Source organism: Oryctolagus cuniculus, chromosome 19 (assembly GCF_964237555.1).
Source record: "Oryctolagus cuniculus chromosome 19, mOryCun1.1, whole genome shotgun sequence".
Classification (NCBI taxonomy): Eukaryota; Metazoa; Chordata; class Mammalia; order Lagomorpha; family Leporidae; genus Oryctolagus; species Oryctolagus cuniculus.
In genome coordinates this window covers 27,411,459-27,427,532 of record NC_091450.1, presented here as the reverse complement: position 1 = coordinate 27,427,532, position 16,074 = coordinate 27,411,459, and the positions used below count along the sequence as shown (strand labels likewise).

At 53.9% G+C, this 16,074-nt stretch overlaps 1 protein-coding gene across 4 annotated transcripts in view; it reads left to right on the top strand.

Annotated features, from left to right (window-relative positions):
* The window catches only part of ABAT (4-aminobutyrate aminotransferase), a 100,616-nt gene that overhangs the window by 79,039 nt on the left and 5,503 nt on the right, over positions 1-16,074 (top strand). For all 4 annotated transcript variants that reach the window (XM_051847393.2, XM_070064693.1, XM_051847394.2 and 1 more), the window contains exons 7-14: positions 2,072-2,152; positions 2,685-2,777; positions 3,271-3,333; positions 7,082-7,145; positions 7,640-7,788; positions 11,758-11,895; positions 12,692-12,859; positions 13,980-14,126. In XM_051847393.2, coding sequence (XP_051703353.1) covers positions 2,072-2,152; positions 2,685-2,777; positions 3,271-3,333; positions 7,082-7,145; positions 7,640-7,788; positions 11,758-11,895; positions 12,692-12,859; positions 13,980-14,126 — 903 coding nt within the window. The remainder of the gene's footprint in view (positions 1-2,071; positions 2,153-2,684; positions 2,778-3,270; positions 3,334-7,081; positions 7,146-7,639; positions 7,789-11,757; positions 11,896-12,691; positions 12,860-13,979; positions 14,127-16,074) is intronic.

The window sequence follows — 16,074 nt, the reverse complement described above, 5'->3', positions numbered from 1 at the left end:
CACACCGGGTTCTAGTCCCGGTCGGGGAGCCGGATTCTGTCCTGGTTGCCCCTCTTCCAGGCCAGCTCTCTGCTGTGGCCAGGGAGTGCAGTGGAGGATGGCCCAAGTGCTTGGGCCCTGCACCCCATGGGAGACCAGGAGAAGCACCTGGCTCCTGCCATCAGATCAGCGCGGTGCGCCGGCTGCAGCACGCCAGCCGCGGTGGGCATTGGAGGGTGAACCAACAGCAAAGGAAAACCTTTCTTTTTTTTTTTTTTTTTTTTTTTTTTGACAGGCAGAGTGGACAGTGAGAGAGAGAGACAGAGAGAGAAAGGTCTTCCTTTGCTGTTGGTTCACCCTCCAATGGCCGCCGCTGCAGCCGGCGCACCGCGCTGATCCGATGGCAGGAGCCAGGAGCCAGGTGCTTTTCCTGGTCTCCCATGGGGTGCAGGGCCCAAGCACCTGGGCCATCCTCCACTGCACTCCCTGGCCATAGCAGAGAGCTGGCCTGGAAGAGGGGCTACCGGGACAGAATCCGGTGCCCCGACCGGGACTAGAACCCGGTGTGCCGGCGCCGCAAGGTGGAGGATTAGCCTATTGAGCCACGGCGCCGGCTCCTTTCTTTCTGTCTCTCTCTCACTGTCCACTCTGCCTGTCAAAAAAAAAAAAAAAAAAAGACTTATGTATTTATTTATTTATTTGAAAGTCAGAGTTACACAGAGAGAGGAGAGGCAGAGAGAGAGAGATCTTCCATCCAATGGTTCACTCCCCAACTGGCTGCAATGGCTGGAGCTTCACTGATCCGAAGCCAGAAGCCAGGAGCTTCTTCCAGGTCTCCCACGTGGGTGCAGGGGTCCAAGGACTTGGGCCAGCTTCTACTGCTATCCCAGGCCATAGCAGAGAGCTGGATCGGAAGAGGAGCAGCCAGGACTAGAACTGGCACCCATGTGGAATGCCAGTGCTTCAGGCCAGGGCGTGAACCCACTGTGCCATGGCACCAGCCCCAGGAGCTGTTTTCTGTTGCTGTATTTTTGCCTTTTCCACGCCATCCCACAAACGGCATGCACGGTGTGTCACCCTTTGGTTCTGCCCCCTTTCACTCCGTGTCGTGGCTCTGAGATTCATCCGCGTGGTTGCCTGCACGCATAGGTTGTGCCTTGTTGGTGCTGAGTGGCCCCACTGTGTGCAGGGACCACAGCTTGGGTTTCCTTTCCTTTGTGGAGGGGCATTTGGGTTGTCTGCACTTCTTGGCAAGTGAGGCCAAAAGCCATAATAAACATTCACTTGTACGTCGTGTCACTTGAGGACGTGCGTGCCTGGGGGTATGTTGCTGGGGAATGGGGCAAGTGTGTGTTTCGCGTTATAAGAAATTGCCACGCTGCTCTCCAGTATGGCTGCACCGTTTTACCTTCTCCCAGCTGTGAATCAGAGTTCTGGTCGCTCTGTGTCCTTGGCAGTGCCCTTTATTGTCCATTTTCTTTGCTTGTTAGCCATTCTGATTTCTTTTTTCAGTAGATTCAAGGTAAGCATTTGATCTGGCAGCTAAGACTCTGGTTGAGGTCCCTGCTCCCCATATTGAGTACGGAGTCTAAGTCCTGACCCCATTCCCACTTCCAGCTTCCTGCTAATGAGACGCTGGGAAGCAGCGCGAGATGGCTCAGTTAGGTCCCTGCCACCCAGAGGTTCTGAGCTCCTGGCTGTGGTCTGGCTCGGCTCTGGCTGTTGTGGGCATTTGGATGGGAGTGCTGTCTGTGTCAAATAAATGTAACTAAGTAATACACTACCTTTAAAATTATAGGTTCACAGGACGTTGCAAAAAATAGTACAGAGAGGCCCCGTGTGCCTGTCCCTCAGTGTCCCCCCAGCACGAGCACCTGATGTGACTGGAGTGGGAGCTCACAACCAGGGAACCAAGCCCAGAGCAGTCCCAGGGTCAAGGGAAGTCTGTCCTTCCCGGCGGTGGCACAGCCCCCCCCCCACCCCCCCGTAGCACACCCAGGAGCTGCCTGGACACAGCACCCGTGCCCAGCAGGGCCGGGGGCCGGGTCAGGCCCCGAGTGAGGAGTCCCCGTTTGTCTCCCGGCCTCTGCAGAGCACGTTCATCAACAGGCCGGCCCTGGGGATCCTGCCCCCCGAGAACTTCGTGGACAAGCTCCGCGAGTCCTTGCTCTCGGTGAGTTCCGCAGAAACTTCCAGCCTTGACCTTGGGGGTGGCACCTGCGGGGACTGAGAGCTGCAGCCGCGGGGGTTAGCATGCGGCTTGTTTAACTGTGTCTTGCTCCGGGCTTCTTCTTTCACCAAGAGCGTTTCCTGTCTTCCTTTGGAAGGAAAGGAGGGGATTCTTTGTGTGCAGGACATGGGGGGCCCCGGGGGAGTTCGTATCTGCCCCTGATAGTTCTGCGTGGGATATTTAGTCCGCCCAGCTGTTCGATTTGAGTTATCGCGTGGATTACAGTCCTTGGGGACTTTACGTTCTACCTGGAAGTGTGGGTGTCTCGGGGGTGGCAGTTATATCAGGAGGGGTGGGAGGGGCTTCTCCCCCCGTTGTGGCTCTCTGACATCTCTTGTTTCTCCCCTCTGCCTCTCTCCCTGCACACCACCCACAGCCCCCAGAGCTCAGGGCACAGCCCCTCTGCAAAGAGCTCCGAGGAGGCAAAGTGGGAAACCCCAAGGGGCCTGGCTCACAGCTGTTCCTCTCACTGCAGGTGGCTCCCAAAGGCATGTCTCAGCTCATCACCATGGCCTGCGGCTCCTGCTCCAACGAGAACGCCTTCAAGACCGTTTTCATGTGGTACCGGGTGAGGTCTGGGGTCTGTGCGTGTGCACACACACACACACGTGTGCACACATGCGCGCATTCGCCCAGTCACACATCAGCCCTGGTCCCGCTGTTCGTCCCAACTGGCTGGAGGATTAGACTCCACTGACCAGGGTTGAAATCCAGGGCGGGCCACTGCCTCCACGGATGGAGCTCCCCAAACATCCCAGCAGGCATGGTGCAAAGGCCAAGGCTTTGGCATCCAGCCTCCCTGCGATTGGCGCTGCACCATTCTCTTACACATCCCGCTCAGTGGGTCTTCCTGGTTGGAACATGAATGCCTCCTAGGACGTCTTCTAGGTCTCGCATTGCGAGCACGATTAGCAGTCCCGTGCTGCCACATGGCATGCATGCATGAGATCAACTCTCGGGCTACCGCACTCTGGTTGTCTTGATTTTGGGGTGGGGGTGGGGAGTTGAGGCTTGGTCTCGCCAGGCTCGCACTGAGATTTTGTTCTGTTCTGATTTGTCAGAGCAAGGAGAGAGGGCAAAGAGGATTCTCAAAGGAGGAGCTGGAAACCTGCATGATTAACCAGGTGAGTGCAGTGGGGCCTCCTGCTGTTCATGTAGTCTCTACAGTAATCCAAAATGCAAGTGCCATTGTACATATCAAAATGTTCTTGGAAATGGGATTAAAGAAAAGTTTATTTTGGTGCAAAATTTTCTGAAATCCATGCATGCAAAGGGCCTTCCAGAATTTCATGGAAAATGCAAAATGTGGAAAAATGTAGGCATTGATTTCAAAATATTTGACACCAAACTGAGCTTGTCTTTTCATTTCATTTTCCCAGGCGCTTTTTGAAGTGCCCTCATGTGCACAGGGAGTTCACCCCCCTGATGGTCATGGTAGCAATCACCAGGAACAGGGAAGGTGAAGTCAGTGCAGAGGTTGCACACGCAACCCAGCAGTTCACAGAGACTCCAGGGAGACCCTGTTGGGGTGGAGGTGGCTGGAGAGCTGTTACAGAGGAGATCAAACAGCAGGTCAGCTTGCAAGCCCACATCCACTTCTCCTCGAGCCGGCCTCTCCTGTGATTTGTGGATGGGATCCCATTAAGATTTACAGATTTATTTATTTGGAAAGTCAGAGTTACACAGAGAGAGGGAGAGACAGAGAGAGCTCTTCCAACTGGTGGGTCACTCCCCAGACAGCCACAATGGCCAGGGCTGGGCCAGGCTGAAGCCAGGAACCAGGAGCTTCATCCAAGTCTCCCATGTGGGTGGTGTCGCTCCCCCTCTTCACGGAGGAACGACACAGGACCCTGCGCTGTTCTTTTGTCTGCTCGGCCCTTCCCGGGTTGGCTACCGACCCTTCCACCTCCGTGGAAGGGCGGTTCCCCCTGCCACTTTCCCCACTTCCGCAGGGGAGCGGCACACCGCCGGCCGGCTCTCTCGGGGGCTGCTCAGATGTTATCCGGATGTTCCCCTTAGGTGTTCCTCCTTTATAGTCCTCTTCCACCAATCCCAACTCTGCTACCCACACGCCGAGTACGCTGCTCTCCTCCAATCAGGAGCAGGATCAGCTCCTGCAGGTTATTGGTCGAACTGGAGGCACCTGTGTAGAAGTTGTTTACTCCTCTCCCAGCGCCATATTGTGGGAGAGCAGATGCATAGAATAAGTCTTAATTCCAGTAACTTAGTCTAGTCCGAGTTGCTCCCCACAGGTGGCAGGCGCCCAAACACTTGAACCATCTCCAGCTGCTTTTCTCAGGCCATTAGCAGGGAGCTGGATCGGAAGGGGAGCAGCTCCCATATGGGATGCTCGCGCTGCAGGCAGCACCCCTGTTAAGACTTAGAAGTGTCCACTGCTTTATTTTAAAAAAAGAATCAAGAGCCACTGAGCGTAATTACCTAGTGTTTACCCTCACAGTATTCTGAGCAAAGACAGTTACACAGGGTTTCTCTTGGCTGGGATTTACCAGCTATAATTCAGTGGAAAGAGTGGAAGCGCCAGTGTTTGGACACTGTGCTCTCAACCAAGGAAATAAAAACAGGAAAGTCCTAGGAGGAAGCCTGCCAACATGTTCACAAAGGCTTGTCTCTGGTTGGTGAGAGTTTTTTTCTTGTGCTTTTTTTTTTTTTTTTTTTTTTTTTGACAGGCAGAGTGGACAGTGAGAGAGAGAGACAGAGAGAAAGGTCTTCCTTTGCCATTGGTTCACCCTCCAATGGCTGCCGCGGCCGGCGCACCACGCTGATCTGATGGCAGGAGCCAGGTGCTTCTCCTGGTCTCCCATGGGGTGCAGGGCCCAAGCACTTGGGCCATCCTCCACTGCACTCCCGGGCCACAGCAGAGAGCTGGCCTGGAAGAGGGGCAACCAGGACAGAATCCGGCGCCCTGACCGGGACTAGAACCCGGTGTGCCGGCGCCACAAGGCGGAGGATTAGCCTATTGAGCCGTGGTGCTGGCCTTGTTGTGCTTTCTTAACATGTACTTTTCCTATTCCTGCCTCTTGGTAGCAAGAGCATCCACACCTTTCTTTCTTATAAACCTACATGAATTGCTTGCATGCATTTTTTTCCTCTGTCCATTTTTGTAATGGGACCTTACCCTACCTCTTTGTCTAACTTTGCTTTCATCCTAAATCCACGGACATCCGATTCCATCCACTGTTTTCTCTCCCGTCCCTCCTGAGGGAGTGTGTCTGAATGTGCATAATGATGCATTATGAGTGTGTTAGTTATAATCAAGAGACAAAGGGAAACATGACCAGAGGGTGTTCTGGAATTTGTAGGAGGAGGGCTTGGAGCTTTTCCCAGGGTCTTGGGGAGCCGGAGAAAATGCTGCACCAGCCTCCTGGAACCTTGGCCGCGGGGTTAGCTCCGAGGCACCGCAGGCAGTTCTGCCTGAGTGAGCTGGAGGCGTGTTTGGGTTCCCCTGCTGGGTAGAGGGTCAGGAAAACAACACAAGGGTGGGGTGGGCGTTTGGCGCAGCGGTTGAGATGCTACTTGGTTCGCCCACTGCTCACAAGGGAGTGCTTGGATCTGATACTCCATTCTGACTCCAGCTGCCTGCTAATGCGCACCCTGGGAGACAGCAGATGATAGCTCAGAATAGTTGGGTCCCTGCCACCCACATGGGAGACCCAGACTGAATTCCTTGCCCTCAGCCTGGCCCAGTCCTGGCTATGGTGGGCATTTGGACAGTGAACCAGTAGATCGGAGAAGTCTCTTTCTCTCTCTCCACGCCACCAAATAGAAGGAAAACTCATAGAAAACAACACAAAGAGCTGCTCATTTGCCTGAAGCCGGGAAGTAGCTGGGAGTTCTTGCCTTGGGGTCCATGCCATTCCCACATCCAGGGAGTGACCATGGGAGAGGGAAAGGGAGGAGTCCTGTCCTCCCCCCTTTCTGACCCTTCTTGTGAGGGTCCGTTGTCTGAGGTCACCTGAGACAGCACCCCTGGCCCACCTGAGAGCCAGGGCCTCCCAAGCCGTCTGCAGCCAGGAGGGCCAGAGCCTGCAGAATGAGGTTGCAAATTCAGGTGCTCCCAGTGGCCCAGCCAGTGATGTGGAGAAGCCCGGCCTTGGGCTTGGCCACCCACTGCTGCCGCTGGAGAAAAACGGGCCCGAATGGAGCCAATCTCAGGAGAAGCCAGAAAGTCTGACACAGCTGGAGCAACCCTTGTCTGAAAACCTGGACTCTCAGACCTTGGAGTGCCCGTGAGATAGATTTCAGATATTGGATTTAGATTACGCATGCTCACCTGGCAAAGTCTATGCGGATAATTCAAAGTCTGAAAAATTCCGAGATGTGAAGCCCTTCCGTTCCCGAGTATCTTGGATAAGGAATACTCAAGTATTTATGTGAAATCTCCGGATTTTTTAAATGTTTTTTAAGGGCCGGCACTGTAGCTCGCTAATCCTCCGCCTACAGAGCCGGAATCCCATATGGGCACCGGGTTCTAGTCCCGGTTGCTCTTCTTCCAATCCAGCTCTCTGCTGTGGCCTGGGAAGGCAGCGGAGGATGACCCAGGTACTTGGGCGCCTGCACCCGCATGGGAGACCAGGAAAAAGCACCTGACTCCTGGCTTCGGATCAGCATAGCTCCGGCCGTGGCGGCCATTTTGGGGGTGAACCAACGGAAGGAAGACCTTTCTCTCTGTCTCTCCCTCTCACTGTCTGTAACTCTACCTCTCAAATAAATAATAAATAATCTTTAAAAAAATAAATGTTTTTTAAGCATTTGGGCAAAACATGCATACAGACCTCAGGAGTCCAGTTTGTAACCTCAGTATTGGCCTCGGTCCTTACAATGGTGACTGATGACCCCTGTTCTTGGTTCTAGGCCCCCGGGTGCCCGGACTACAGCATCCTCTCCTTCATGGGCGCGTTCCACGGGAGGACCATGGGTAAGGATGGACCTGTGTGCTCCCAAGGTGGCGCGTAGAGTAACAATGACAGCAGAAACATTCGCGACAGCTGCCTTCGATCTGTTGCTGATGGTTTACACAGTCTGGCTCCTTGATTCTTGATTCCACTCAGTTCCCCTGCACAGTGGGGGTCGCTATCCCTACTCTGCAGGGGCGGAAATCAAGGGTCAGCAAGGGAAGACTTCGCTGTGCTCTTTGATGACAGAAGCAGGGTTTGGAACCCTTGTTCATCAGTCTTCGGAGCCTGAGATTAGTCTGTGATACGTCGCAAAGCAAATTAGGGTTCACAGGGTCGGCACACAAATTAGGGTTCACAGGGTCGGCCTCAGCTTGACGGTGTTTCAGGAACTGGGGTTCTGCAGGCGGCAGTGTCCCTGAGCCCTTGAAGTCTTGAGTTGAAATGCCCATCGTCTGAAGACCGTTCACCCCAGGCCCCAAGCCAAGCACCTGCTTCTCTGTCTTGCTGGCCTCAGGTTGCTTAGCGACCACGCACTCCAAAGCGATTCACAAGATCGACATCCCTTCTTTCGACTGGCCCATTGCACCGTTCCCACGGCTGAAATACCCGCTGGAGGAGTTTGTGAAAGAGAACCAACAAGAAGAGGCACGCTGTCTGGAAGAGGTAACCCCGGGGTCTTGCAGGTCCTCCCTGCAGCTCCATCTCATTGTCCCTCACCAACCCGAGACTTAGCCCCAGAGAAGAGTGTATGTGGGACCTGTGTAGTGCTCCCTGGGAGGGATGGAGCGGCTGGGGGACCACATGTGCTGCGTGCTCCACGTTGGGAAAGCTAGGAAGACAGCTTTCTGTCATTGTTCTAGCACCCAGCCTCCATTACCCCACTTCTGGTACCAATTTCTGTATCGTTGATGTTTCTTTGGGGGCAAACTTCAATGACTCTAAAATAAGAGAAAATCAATTTGTTGGGAGAATATGGAGTGTCACATAGGGAAAAATGGTTTCCCAAATCCTGTAGCCTGCTGGCTTTCAGTGTTCTCTGGAGTCCTGGCACTTCCTAACTTAGGCTGCCTTGGGGACTGCGCCGGGGTTGAGGATGGGGCTTCCAGTTCATCCAGAAACAGCCCCTGTGATCTGTTCCTTGCACTGAGTTTTCACAGAGGGCCCTGGGAGGATTCTTTTGCTGGAAAATAAAAATGAGCACCACTGTTGAGTTTGTATTTGAGCTCAGACATGGCTGCTGGCTTTCTGTAAGACACATCCTCACGCAGTGTTTACTGACCACTGAGTAGGCATTAAACAGAGTGCTAGGTGCTGCATATTCAGTGGTAAGCGCAAGAGACAAGATCATGGAATCAGGTACTGCACTATTCACTAGAAATACAGTGCTACTCCTGGAACTACAGGTTTTCTAGTAATCAAAGGCATTCACACTCAAAAGAGTTCAAATTAATTTTAATAATGTGATATCCAAAATGTCAACATGTAACTAATATTTAACATTAGTAATGAGATATTTTATATTATTATGTTAAGCTTTCAACATATTACTTAAATTTTACTCATTAAAAAAAAAAAAAAAAAAGATTGATTGGGACCAGCGTTGTGGTGTAGCGGGTAAAGCCGCCGCCTCCAGCACCACCGTCCCATATAGGTGCCGGTTCAATTCCTGACTGCTCCACTTCTAATCTAGCTTCCTGATAATGCGCCTGGGAAAGCAGCAGAGGATGGCCCAAGTGTGTGGGCCCCTGCACCCATATGGGAGACTCAGAAGAAACTCCTGGCTCCTGGCTTCCGTCTGGCACAGCTCCAGCCATTGAGGCCATTTGAGGAGTGAACCAGTGGATGGAAAATTCTGCCTGTCTCTCCCTCTCACTCTGTAACTGTCTTTCAAATAAAATAAATAAAGCTTTAAAAAGATTGATTTATTTACATGAAAGGCAGAGTGACAAAGAGAGAGGGAGATGGAGAGGGAGAGAGAAAGAGATCTTGTATCTGCTGGTTTACTTCCCATATGGCTGCAACAGCCAGGGCTGGTCCAGGCTGAAGCCAGGGGCCCCAGAACTCCATCTGAGTCTCCCACATGGGTGCAGGGGCTCAGACTGGGCCATCTTCCACTGCCTTCCCAGGCACATTAGCAGGACGCTGGGTCAGAAGTAGAGCAGCCGGGACTCTAACCCATGCTTGGATATGGGATGCCAGCATTGCAAGCGGCAGCTGGACCTGCTGCACCATGACGTGTATTTCACTCTCAAAGCACAACTCAGTTTGGACCAACTGCTTTCTAAGTGTTCCATGCTGTGTGGGATTCATGGCGAGTGTTTAGGAGAGCACAGAGTATTAGGAGAGACGGGCTTGAACAAATGTGCAAAAATAACCATTTAATGACAAATTGCACACGAGGCTTTGAAAGCAAAGGAAAGCACCTCAGGGACTCCTTGGGGGTAATTGGTGGAGAGTGAAGGCAGAGTTACATCCAAATAGAAGGCTTCTCCTTATTCTTTGTGGTATGTAAAGGTATGAGTTTGGGGGTTTATTTTTATTTTATTTATTTATTTGAGAGGCAGAGTTACAGAGCAAGGTCTTCCATCCACTGGTTCACTCCCTAAATGGCCGCAATGGCAGGAGCTGTGCCAATCCGAAGCCAGGAGCCAGGAGCTTCTTCCAGGTCTCCCACGTGGGTGCAGGGGCCCAAGCACTTGGGCCATATTCTACTGCTTTCCCAGGCCATGGCAGAGAGCTGGATTGGAAGAGGAGCAGCCAGACACAAACTGAAACCCATATGGGATGCCGGCGCCGCAGGCGGAAGCTTAGCCGACTACACCACAGCTCCAGCCCTAGGTTTTTAAAATTATGCATAATTATCAGGGCAGGCATTTGGTGCATGAGTTAAGGTTCCTCCTGGCATGCCGCATGCTGTGTCAGGGTGCCGGGGTTTGAGTCCCACAATGCTCTTGATTCTGACTTCCTACTAATGTGCACCCCGGGAGGCACAGGTGAGAGCTCAAGTGCTGGGGTCCCTGCCACCCACATGGGAGACCTGGATTGAGTTCCAGGTTCCTGGCTTCAAACTGGCCCAGCCCTAGCCACTGTGGGCATTTGGGGACTGAACCAGCAGATGGAAGCTCTCTGTTTGCCTGTCAAATAAATAAAATATATATCAAAAATAAAATTGTATATGATTATTAAACTATTAATAAAGTATAATTACTGCTGTTTCAATAACTATAAAATGACACTTGATAATAGAATACAAGAAGCATAACAACTTAGGGACAATCAAATGCTTCTCTTACTACCTATCACTGTTAACAATGAATTTATTTTTAAAGATTTATGTATTTATTTGAAAGGCAGAGTTACAGAGAGGCAGAGAGAGAGAGAGAGGTCTTCCATCCACTGGTTCGCTCCCCAATTGGCTGCAACAGCCAGAACTGTGCCGATCCAAAGCCAGGAGCCAGGAGCCTCTTCTGAGTCTCTCATGTGGGTGCAGGGGCCCAAGGACTTGGGCCATCTTCCACTGCTTTCCCAGGCCATAGCAGAGAGCTGGGTCAGAAGTAGAGCAGCCGGGACCTAACTGGCACCCATATGGACCACCTGCAGTGCTAGCTGTACCCACTACACCGCAGAACCAGCCCCAACAGCTAAATTTTTTAGAATCAACGTCAGCTTCATTCATGCATAATTTACATGCCACGGAAGACTCCCACTTAAGTGTCTGGTACAGTGAGTTTTGACAAATGAGTACATCATCACCCCAACCAAGGATGTCTTATCATCCTGGAAAATTTCCTTGGGTCAACTGAGGAGTTAGCCCCACTCCTACCCAGCACAACCACTACCTCCCTTGCTATTGCTGTAGGTGGGTTTTACAATTTTCTAACATGAGGCTGCATTTCCAATGTTGCCCCCAGGGGGCGCAGTTGCCAGTAAGAGCAATGATCACGTAGGGACAGCAGCAACAGAAACACAGCCATGGGAGAAGTAGCAGCAGCCCCCACTGCTGTGTTTGCTCATTCAGACCTTCCCGCTGCCCCTCAGCTAGCGTCTGTGTGGATGTCCACATTGCAGATCAGGAAACTGAGGCTTGGCAAGGCTGAATAACTCTTCCCAGGTTATTGGTTTGCATCCCCAGCCATCCCAAGCAGGACACATTCCCGTCCTCCTGTGTGGCTCCTGATGGAAGGGAATGCACACAAACCCGTGTTCCTTCTGTTTTCTAAAGGTTTGTTTCATATTTGAAAGACATAAAAACAGAAAAGAGAGAGAGAGACAGAGACCAAAGTCTTCGTCCACTGGTTCACTCCCCAAATGGCCACAATGGCTGGGGCTGGGCCAGACCAAAGCCAGGAGCCTCAACTCCCTTTGGGTCTCCCATATGAGAGGCAGAGGCCCAGGCACTTGGGTCATCCACCTCCTATGCACATTAGCAGGGAGGTGGATGGAAAACAGAGCAGCCAGCACTCCAACCAGTGTGCACGTGGGATGCCGGCATTGCAGACGGCGGCCTAACCCACTGTGCTACAACTCCGGCTCCCAAACCCCATTCTCAACACTCTTACAAGGGGTCCACGGGACCTCTGCCGCCTAACCAGACCCTCTGCAGGCGCCTGTCACCCCCCCTTTGGAACGCAGGTAGAGGATCTGATTGTGAAATATCGGAAGAAGAAGAAGACGGTAGCTGGGATCATCGTGGAGCCCATCCAGTCCGAGGGCGGAGACAACCACGCATCCGATGACTTCTTTCGCAAGCTGAGGGATATCGCCAGGAAGGTCAGTGGATGGGGCTCCAGTTGGACAGGGCAACGGGGCTTTCTGGGTGGGTTCCCTCAGCAACAGGTTAACCCCACATCTATTCCGGAGCCCCTGGAGACTCCCAGGTGCGCAAGGGCTGCTGTCAGCACTTTGGACAGAGAAGTGGGGGGTGGGGAAGGATGGGGGAGTCCTCCCTGAGAGCAGATTGCACAACCAGCGCCCACCTGCCACTTTGGGGAAGGCCTCTGCCTGCTTCCTCTTCTAGGGATCTGTTTCCCCTCTCAGCCTGCCGTGACCCACACTCCCTGGACAGCCTCCACGTGAGAGCGTGCTGTCTGTTTCCACGTGTAGCGCGCACAGAACCAGCACAACAAACCAGCAGGTTCAGAGATAAGTGGCAGGACGGGAGCTGATTGACTGAAACCCCCCTGCTGAGCTCCTGAGGCCCCAGGTGGTGGGCAGAACACGGCAGCTGGGGTTTGGGGAACACGGTGCAGACTTCACCGTTGGACACATTTCCTTCTGACGGGGTCAGGACCCGGATGGAAGCCAAAGCAGCTCTCGCTGTGCGTTGGCGCCGGGCGTCGCCGTGTTCCCGTGTGGCAGCGGCTCCTGGCCTTAGGGAGCACTCGCATAAAGCTCCGGTTGGAGCTGCTCCGGTGCGGTGACTTGTTGGGTTTCGTTCCGTGCCGCCCACGAGCCTGGGCCTGGCTTGCGGTTCAGAGAGGGATGCGGTGGGGCACCCAGGGTGTGGACTGCTGGCCTCCTCCACGTGTTTACTTCTCCCTCCCTCCCCTCTCCTGTCTCGGGCCAGCATGGCTGTGCCTTCTTGGTGGATGAGGTCCAGACCGGAGGGGGCTGCACCGGCAAGTTCTGGGCGCACGAGCACTGGGGCCTGGACGACCCTGCGGACGTGATGACCTTCAGCAAGAAGATGATGACCGGCGGCTTCTTCCACAAGGAGGAGTTCAGGCCCAACGCTGTGAGTCCACTCCGCCTCCTCTCCTTGCCCGGGGCAGGCCGGCGAGCGCCCCCTTGCTCAACCACAGCTCCCAGCTTGCCAAGGAGGGGCTGGGAGGCACCCGACACGGGTTCCGAGTTGGTCCAGGGCCCAGCTCGCTGGGCTTAGCTGCTGGTTAGGACCACCCAGCTGTGTCTGCGAGGCAGCTTCCTAGGAGTTGGTGGTGAGTCTCCTGACTCCTCCATGTGCGTAAACAACGATGCCGTCAGCGGCGGCTTCCTCCCCCGGAGCACTTGCTCTCGGCCTGGCCCAGTCCACTTCTCCTGGACTTTTTTACCTTCATACAGTCTAACCAAGTGGGTCTCATTCCTCATTTCTATGAGGAATCAGGCACAGAGAGGTTAAACCAGTTGTCCAAGGTCACACAGCCCGTAAGGGACAAAGTCAGGATTCTAACCCAGAGTCCATGGTCTTATTGGCACAGTGAACCACCACATGTATAAATAGACCCCCCCACCCCCACCCCACTGCCCCCAGCCACCCAGGGCCCGGACCCTTCACTCCACCGTTCTGACATAAGTTCAAGGTTCGCTTCGGTATCCAAAGCGCCTCCTGGAACTCCAGCCACCACATCTCAGTTCCAGGAAGCAGGAAGCGAAAGAAGGGGAGAAGGGAGAAGCGGCCCCCTTGTCTCTGGCAGCCTTCTGTGAGAAATCCTCCGAAACTATTCCGTTTCCAACACCCAATGAGGCCCTGGTCCCGCGGCCACGCTAACCGTGAGGGAGTGCGGGAGGTGTGCAGTCGTCAGCCACAGCGACCATCCTGAACCACTCATGGAGGGGTCCCGCTGGCACCCACCTGCTCTCCACGCCCCTGAACGACACGGCCCTGACCAATCACTGAGTTCTCCCAGCCTCAGTCTCCGCCTCCACAGGGGCCAGCTGCCCTGGTGTTCCTGGGGTGAGGGGTTGTGCTGGAAGAACTCAGTGAGACACAGGTGCTGTCCTCCTGGCCCTGGTGGGCGCTCGCTGCTTAGCTTCACCCCTCCTCCAGAGAGGTGCCTCTGGGGGTGGGGGAGGGACCCTCTCCCAAGCTTGCCGATTCGCGAGCCCCCCTTGGGGCACCGCGTGCCTCGTTGCAGCCTTACCGGATCTTCAACACCTGGCTGGGGGACCCATGCAAGAACTTGCTGCTGGCTGAGGTCATCAATGTCATCAAGCGCGAGGACCTTCTGAGCAACGCCACCCACGCCGGGAAGGCCCTGCTCACAGGACTGCTGGACCTCCAGGTACCCCCACCACACACACACACACACACACACAGGCGTCCACAAGAGCCACGGCCGAGCCTTTCAGCCTGGTGCTGCACTTCCTGGTTAGCGGTTCTGGTGGTAGTAATTTTAATATATTACTTCACCCATTATATCCAAAATATTATATCACTAGAGAAAAAGTAACCTGATGTTTCATATTCTTCTTAAGCTAAGACTTTGAAATCCAGTGCACATTTACCCTGGTAGCACATCTGGATTTGGACTCATCATGTCCCGACAGCCACCGGTGGCCACCACACTGGACAGTGCCACTCTGTGTTAGAGCCGCTGGTCTTTGTAAAACTCCCCACTCAACCTGCATCCCCCAGACATTACCCTCCTAGACTTGGGATGGGGTGGGCACTGGCTAGGGCCAACCAGTGTTGGCAGGACTCGCCAGCAGAGCCCAGAAATTGAGAGCAGAGATGACCTTCACCGGGTGGCCCTGGCCTGGTGGTCTGGAAGTGACCAGTGAGCCGAGGGTGCTGAGGGTAGTGCTGATGAGTGGTGAGGATGGCGGTGGGATGAGGATGAGGATGGCGATGGCGATCACGCTGATGACGTTGGTTGGGTCGATGCTGACGGAGATGATGATGCTGATGGTGGTGGTGGTGATGTTGATGGCGGGGAAGGTTGTGATGAAGGTGGTGGTAAGGAAGGGAGGAAGGCTGATAACAGCAACAGCTGCCACTTAGTGTAGGGATTTCATGCACTCTCCCTGAAGTCCAGCAGTACCGCTGTGGTCTAGGCGTCTGCTGTATAGACGTGAGGCGGGGGCGTGGGAGGGCTCGTTAATTCGTCCAGGGCTACACAGCTTCTGCGTGGCGCTGCTGGATTCTGACTCTGGTCTGAGCCCAGGTTCTCTGCCAGTGTTTGCCTCTCTCACATGATCAATGACCTAAGAAGAAGAATTTCCGTCATTGATTGGGAACTTACTATGTGCCAGACACAGCATTAATTTCTTATAAATATTCATTTAATTTCTTTTAAATATTCATTTACTTATCTATTTATTTATTTGGAAGGCAGAGTTAGAGAGAAGGAGAGATGGAGAAAGAGATCTCCCATCTGCTGGTTCACTCTCCCAAAGGCTGCAATGGCCAGGGCTGGGCAAGCCAAAGCCAGGAGCCAGGAGCCAGGAGCTTGGTCTGAGCCCTCCTCTGCTGCTTTCCCAGGCACATTAGCAGGGAGCTGGATTGAAAGTGGAATAGCAGGGACTCGAACTGGTGCTGATGGGATGCTGGCATTGCAGGCGGCAGCTTAACCCACTGTGACACAACGCTGGCCCCTTCATTTAATCTTTAGAATAGAGTTACCACATTTAGGGCCAGAGGGGGAGGTGAGGCAGGACTTCCTGTTAAATTTAAATTTCAGAAGTCCAAGGCCCTGTAGGCAGGTGAAGGACCCCAGGTAGGGCGCGTTGGGGCCATCGCAGTGCCTGGTTTTCCCACCCCCAGAACGTGACTCCACCTCCAGCGCCTATCCCTGAGCTGTCAAGAAACAAGACCCAGTGCCCTGGAGTCATTTGTGCTTGCCCAGGCCACTGTGTGCTGTCCCTGGCGAGGACAGTGGAGAGGAGAGGGAGACATGGGCATGTCTGGTCCGGGTACCTGTCCTCAGCCCCAAAAACCACCTGGCTGAGGTCAACAGGAGCTGATCCTGCCCCAGTTCTGCAGGGTCGTGTGTGGAGCATGGTGTCAGCAGAATGGGTTCTTTCTGGAGGTTGGGAGGAGAATCTATTCTGTGCCTCCCTCCAGACTTGTGGTAGCTGCTGGCCACCCTGGGCTCGCCTGACTTGTGGTTGCACCGCCCCAATGTCTGCACCTGCCGCAGCGCAGCCTCTTCCCCTGTGTGCACGGGTCGCTGTGTCCCGGAGTCCTGCTTACAGGACACCCATGTTTGGACTAGGGCCCCGTCCAACCCG